This window comes from Panthera tigris, chromosome B4 (genome assembly GCF_018350195.1).
Source record: "Panthera tigris isolate Pti1 chromosome B4, P.tigris_Pti1_mat1.1, whole genome shotgun sequence".
NCBI lineage: Eukaryota > Metazoa > Chordata > Mammalia > Carnivora > Felidae > Panthera > Panthera tigris.
The window spans coordinates 79,495,405-79,502,000 of NC_056666.1; the positions used below are offsets into that span (position 1 = coordinate 79,495,405).

Here is a 6,596-nt window from a genome sequence, read left to right on the forward strand (position 1 = left end):
AAAATCAATTAAGCATTTGCATATTCTTTTGCATACATTACCTCTGCCTGCTGGCATTAGAAAGGGACAAAAACACCCATCTATACGTACACACACGACAAGAAATAAGATAGGAGTCTTGCTTTGGTTTGGGGTTTTCAAGTTGCTTGGAGAAAAAATAAAAATGAAATGAATTACTTGATTGCATACCATCTAAAAGTCAATTTATTTGAGGAAGAGGAAAGAGATGTGTTGTGATTTTTTAATCTCTAAAACAACAACAAAACCACACACACACACACACACACACACAATCCTGCACTTCTGAGAGTGGGAGAAGGAATGACCCTCATTTTCCTTCTCTTTGCCCTCCAAATCCTGAGCTGGCTCTCCCATTTATTTTCTCCCTAGGAAAATCTAGGGAGTCTGAGAGGTGAGATTTTAATGCAGCACAGAACGTGTGGAGCCGCCGAGGTCCTTCAGCCGGCTGCTTGTTACTGGGGAGGGGAGGAATATGGGTTATCCAACGGTCAGTATGGTAATCCGGGCACAATAAGGCCTCGCACACAATGGACACATATTTTTCTTCAGTGGTGTCAGAAGGGAAGCGCTTTGTACTGAAACAGGTTTCCGAAAGAGAAACCAGATCGAGATTCAGAAAGGAGATGGGGAGGGTGGCATTCAGAGAGTGTTTGGAAGCTGGCAAAAGGTGGTCAGAAAAAATTTAAAAATAAAATTGGGTCAGGGAGAGAGAGGTAGAGGGCAGAGCAGGGGTGGGGGGGTGGAGACCCACGGGCTGGCAAGGCAGGAGCAGGAGGGCAAAGCACAAAAGGAGACAGGACCAGATAAGAGGGCTCAACACAGGCAGGAGCGGCTTTAGTACTCCCCCCTCCATAAAGCCAATGCTAAGTGCACTGCCTCTCCAGAAGGATTTCATTTCTGTGATTATAATAATATCCAGGTGAAAAATGTTTGCATGTATGTGTATGGTGGAGTCTGGCTGGCTTGCTATTTTCCCTTGTGATAGGTGACTTTCTTGCTATTAAGCTATAGGCACCCAGAAGTTTTATGGCGAATGAATGTAGATGAATGTGGACAAATTTGGGGGAGTCTTCCAGATTTCACTTTCTGGAGGTGCGTGTTGAATTGGCTGTGCCAACGTGGAAGGACAACCCCACATATTTATGGCTGCATAAGGAGGCATCTAATGTATTAACAAGTACTAATAATATGTATGCATATGTATTTGTTAGCCGTAATAACCAAAGACAGACTTGACATTCAGCTGGAGGCAACTGAACTCTGTATCTATGTCTACATATTGGCCCAAGGTGGGTTTTCTGCTCCTGCTCTCTTGAACCACCTGCAGGAGCTCAGAATCCTGGGGAGTGGGGGTGTGGGACCAGCAATGCCTTGGGAAGAACTCCCTAAGAATCCCGAGAAGGTGAAGAGATGAAAGAAAAGAGGGTTATGGTGGGGGCAGGGCTGGTAGAAGGAGAGTGGGAGGGCTGGGAGCAGAAGAGCCAGGCCCAGACCTCACCTTTCCAAGGTGGGGAAGGGAATATTCCGGGCCAGGACTGGGTGGGGCAAGCTGATCCAGGTGCTGGCCTGAAAGGGAGGTTGGGGGTGGGGCTGGAAGGCTTTCTTCTTCTTCAGCAACCCTCCCCCCACCCTACCTGAGCTCTCTGGAGCTTTGGCCCTCCCTATGGGGCAGTCTGGGGCTGCGGTTCAGACTCTTTATGTAGGCAGCATCCAGCGTTGGTTTCCCTCTGCCCTCTTCCAGCAACTTATGATTAACCTGCCCCTACCCCCAATAAAGACGACAAATCAAACCCTCCCAGACTCCACACCACTATCACCCAAGTAGCAGCCTTCTCCTCCTCACGGTTTCACGTTCCTCTTCCAGCCAAACTGGCCAGTCCTCACATGCACACGGTCCCAGACAGGAATGGGCAGAGGTTCTCAACCCACTTGGGAAATCTGGGAATCTCCTCTAAGAGATGGTGGACCTTCAGGGAATTCCTGTTTCCTCAGCCACCTGGTGGGAGGGGGGCAGGGCACTGTCCTCTTGGGGAGAGGGTATCCAGGAGCCCCCAAGCACTCCTCACTCCTGGTGAGCCTGGGGTGAGGGGGGCCTCGGCATGACATCGGAGGATGTAAGGTGGTCAGCGGGCCCAGGCGGTTCTCATTTCTGCCCTCAGGGTGAGCCCTAATTTGGAAATGGGAACCCCCCTCTCCCGCATCCCTAAGGTGGTGAAAGATAGGTGGGGAATCTCCTGCCTTCGGTCTTCCCTCTCATGAGAGAGCTTTATTTTTTTTTTCCCTTTCCCCTCCTCATTCCCTTAATTGCAGATGTTCTAATTAAACCCTCAAATAGTTGTTATGCCGTTTTAAAAGGTACTTATTCAAGTGTCAACCAGGCTGGGCTGGGAGGAGGCAGCGTAGGGCGGCGAATTAAAGGTAGATTGACTAATCACGGCGGCGATCATAATAATAAAATCAGAGGGAAAAAAATCACATTACGACTTTTCGTGGAAAGGAGGGAGCAGGCAGCCAGCGGCCGCCAGCCCTGCGCCGCCGCCGACACAAAGAGTGCGGGCGATTCCGCGAGACTGATTTATGACGTTTTACAGCCCTATAAAAGCTGGAGCGACGAGGCAAGCGCTCCTACCACCGCTGGCAGATTTAGTCTAATAAATAAAACATAAACAGTTAACTTTATGTGTCACTTTTATTGTTATCAAGTAAAATATAGCCGAGCCCCGGCAAGCTATGATTTTAAACTATAATTGTTATCAAGTACAACAAGGGGACCCAGCTCCCTCCCTGGGCTCTCCCTTCTGCCACCCCCCAACTCTGAGTTATGGGATCAGCTAATTGGAATTGGTGGCACAGCGTGGCCACCCCTGGCTGCGTGGGGGGGGGGGTTGGAAAAAGCAGCCCTTCCTTGCCCCCTCCCTCCTCCAGGGCCCTGCCACCCTGCCATCAGGGTGTTCCTGTGGGTGGGTGGCAGAGACGGGAGCGTGGAGGAATGGGCTGGAGACCCCCGAGGCCTGCCCAGCCTCCCCAGCTCCGTGAGCTCACCCCTCAGCTTTTGGAAGGCAGCCTGGAGCTGGCCCTTGGGAGTGTGTGTTTACATGTAAACACATGTGTTACATGGATACAATCCCTGGCCGGAAGCAGGCTCTACCCACACAGGCCTCCCTCTCAGTTAGGTCGGCTCACTGTGGGGATGAAGAAAGAAGAGCACTCAGGGCCGTGGCTGGGCACCATCACAGGGCACTGGTTCCTGGCAAATCCCACTTCTCCTCGCCCTAGGTCCTTAGGAACCAGCCCTGGAGGTAGTTGTAAGAAAGCAGCAGGCCAGACGGAAGGAGAGTGGAAACAGCAGCCAGCGGTGGAAGAGATCATCTGCTCTGGGGCTGGGGCAGGGAGGGTCAGTGGGTTCTAGGGGAGGAGGGCAAGGCTTCTGAACTCTGCTTTTGCCAACCACTTCCTGTCTCTCTTCAGCGGGGGCTCAACCCCCAGACTTCCAGAAATGACGTCAGAATCATTTGCATCCCGCTGCCTCTACCTGCCCGGTCCAGCTGGGACCCTGCCTCGCCGGCCCCATGGCCAGAGGGTTGGGTGAGTGTGTACGGGGGAAGGGGGCTGGACTCTGGTATCCTTGGATGGGGGGCACCCCAGGCTCTCCAGCCTCCTGGGCTTAGCCTGGGCCCCTCCCCATCCAACCTCCACTCCAGTCCTCCTCATTCAACTTCCTCTTCCTGCAAAAGAGGGGCGCTGCCCGGTGACCTACACAGACTGAGACAGGATCGCCATGAATGGAGACCTCTGGAAAAGCTCAGGAGCCGAGGCCCAGGGGGCCCACCGGAGGCCCAAGGGGAGACCATGGGAGGGGGCTGAATCACAACCTCCCGACAGCCCCCCAGTGCCCAGGCTTTGGAAGGGAGCTGGGGGCTTCCCATCTCCTTTTGCAGGGGAGGGCTGTCAGTCGGCGGCGTGCGCACTGGGGGCACCTCAGCCCCCGCCAGCTAACCCCACATCACCACCACCACCACCCCCAGCACCACCACCACCACCACCACACACAAAAAAAATTGGATACATTTTGAATAAAGCGATTCGGTTCCTTATCCGGGGACTGGGTTGCTCCGTGTGATTGGCCGGCGGAGTCACATGGTGAAAGTAACTTTACAGGGTCGCTAGCTAGTAGGAGGGCTTTATGGAGCAGAAAAACGACAAAGCGAGAAAAATTATTTTCCACTCCAGAAATTAATGATCATGAGCTCGTATTTGATGGACTCTAACTACATCGATCCGAAATTTCCTCCATGCGAAGAATATTCGCAAAATAGCTACATCCCTGAACACAGTCCGGAATATTACGGCCGGACCAGGGAATCGGGATTCCAGCATCACCACCAGGAGCTGTACCCACCACCGCCTCCGCGCCCTAGCTACCCCGAGCGCCAGTATAGCTGCACCAGTCTCCAGGGGCCGGGCAATTCGCGAGGCCACGGGCCGGCCCAGGCGGGCCACCACCACCCCGAGAAATCACAGCCGCTCTGCGAGCCGGCGCCTCTCTCAGGCGCCTCCGCCTCCCCGTCCCCAGCCCCGCCAGCCTGCAGCCAGCCAGCCCCTGACCATCCCTCCAGCGCCGCCAGCAAGCAACCCATAGTCTACCCATGGATGAAAAAAATCCACGTTAGCACGGGTAGGCAACTTTGCTTTTTGCTCTCCCCCTCCCTCCCCTCTTCCCCAGCGCTCCCCACCCTCCCCGGCCCCCTCCGGCCCCCGTCCTCCTTTCTCTCCTTCCCCCTCTCTCTCCAGGAGCGACTCTGGGTTAGCACAATTGAACTGGATTTACGAGCGAGAATGGGTAATTACATCCCCCATAAATTTTATGGCTTAGCTACTCTGGGCAGTCCGAGCCATGTGCTACGATCTGTTATGTATGTGTGAAAACTATGCTCGCTTTCTAAGGGCGCATAAATAATTCAGTGTCGTTACAATGAGGATTCCCCTCTTATTACACTACAAAGTCTCCAGCTTCCTTCAACTTCTTTATAACCCATTTAGCTTGATGACTTTATTTCCACCACCCCCTCCTCCTGTTCCACAGAGCTGAGGATGGGGTGAGGGTGGGGGGCGGGAGCCTGCTGCCTCTGAACCCCACTATTTGCTTTTCCCCTCCTCCTCCCCCCCCCAGTGAACCCCAATTATAACGGAGGGGAACCCAAGCGCTCGAGGACAGCCTACACCCGGCAGCAAGTCCTGGAATTAGAGAAAGAGTTTCATTACAATCGCTACCTGACCCGAAGGAGAAGGATCGAGATCGCCCACTCGCTGTGCCTCTCTGAGAGGCAGATCAAAATCTGGTTCCAAAACCGTCGCATGAAATGGAAGAAGGACCACCGACTCCCCAACACCAAAGTCAGGTCAGCGCCCCCGGCCGGCGCTGCGCCCAGCACCCTCTCGGCAGCCACCCCGGGCACTTCTGAAGACCACTCCCAGAGCGCCACGCCGCCGGAGCAGCAACGGGCAGAGGACATTACCAGGTTATAAAACATAACTCACACCCTGCCCCCACCCATGCCCCCATCCTCCCCTCACACACAAATTGACTCTTATTTATAGAATTTAATATATATATATTTTTTGGTTCTTTTCTCTCTTCCTCCCACCTTATCCCTTGTCAATTCCAAACTGACAAAACAGATAAGCCCTCTGCCCTTCTCTCCCTTCCACTGTTAAGGACCCTTTTAAGCATGTGATGTTGTCTTAGCATGGTACCTGCTGGGTTTTTTTTTTTTTAAGGCCATTTTGGGGGGTTATTTATTTTTTAAGGAAGAAAGCTGCAAAAATTATATATTGCAAGGTGCGATGGTCTGGTTTGGGTGAATTTCAGGGGAAATGAGGAACAGAAAAAAAGGAAAGAGAGATTTTTAAGCCAATTCTCCTCCTTCTCCTCCTCCTCCTTCCCCCCTCTTTCCTTAGGCCTTTTGCATTGAAAATGCACCAGGGGAGGTTAGTGAGGGGGAAGTCATTTTAAGGAGAACAAAGCTATGAAGTTCTTTTGTATTATTGTTGGGGGGGGCTGGGAGGAGAGGGGGGAAGACAGCAGACAAAGCTAAATGCATCTGAAGAGCCTCTCAGAGCTGTTCAGTTTGAGGAGCCAAAAGAAAATAAAAATGAACTTTCAGTTCAGAGAGGCAGTCTATAGGTAGAACCCCCCCCCCCCACCATCGTGGTTATTGTGTTTTTGGACTGAATTTACTTGATTATTGTAAAACTTGCAATAAAGAATTTTAGTGTCGATGTGAAATGCCCCGTGATCAATAATAAACCAGTGGATGTGAATTAGTTTTACGTCAATGTCTGATGGTTTCTTTTTATCCCCTCCTCCTTCTGGCCTGATAACATCCCCCCTTCTCGATAGTTGCCTAAGTTTACTCTAAGCAAACACACAAATCTTAACTCTCCACTCCGTTTCCAATGTCCTTAGAAGAACCAGCAAGGGGGTTGGGGCAGGGGATCCTCAGAAGAGGGCATATGGAGGATTAGTGCTGATCTCTCCTGTCCCTTCCCTGAGTCTGCAGAGGCCAGACTCTTCT

The 6,596-nt window shown here is 52.2% G+C and overlaps 1 protein-coding gene across 6 annotated transcripts; it reads left to right on the forward strand.

Moving 5' to 3' along the window:
- Nucleotides 1–2,927: 2,927 nt before the first annotated feature.
- Nucleotides 2,928–6,313, forward strand: HOXC4 (homeobox C4). Of its 6 annotated transcripts, XM_042990841.1 has the most exons (5): nucleotides 2,928–3,194; nucleotides 3,298–3,415; nucleotides 3,490–3,606; nucleotides 4,252–4,696; nucleotides 5,192–6,313. In XM_042990841.1, exons 1-5 carry the CDS (start codon nucleotides 3,127–3,129, stop codon nucleotides 5,545–5,547), a joined length of 1,104 nt encoding a protein of 367 aa, XP_042846775.1. In that variant the 5' UTR covers nucleotides 2,928–3,126; the 3' UTR covers nucleotides 5,548–6,313. The 6 variants fall into 6 exon arrangements, with proteins under 6 accessions (XP_042846775.1, XP_042846774.1, XP_042846777.1 ...); XM_042990840.1 differs by having other exon boundaries at nucleotides 2,928–3,415; XM_042990843.1 differs by having other exon boundaries at nucleotides 2,928–3,320; nucleotides 3,756–4,696.
- The last annotated feature ends 283 nt before the right edge of the window (nucleotides 6,314–6,596 follow it).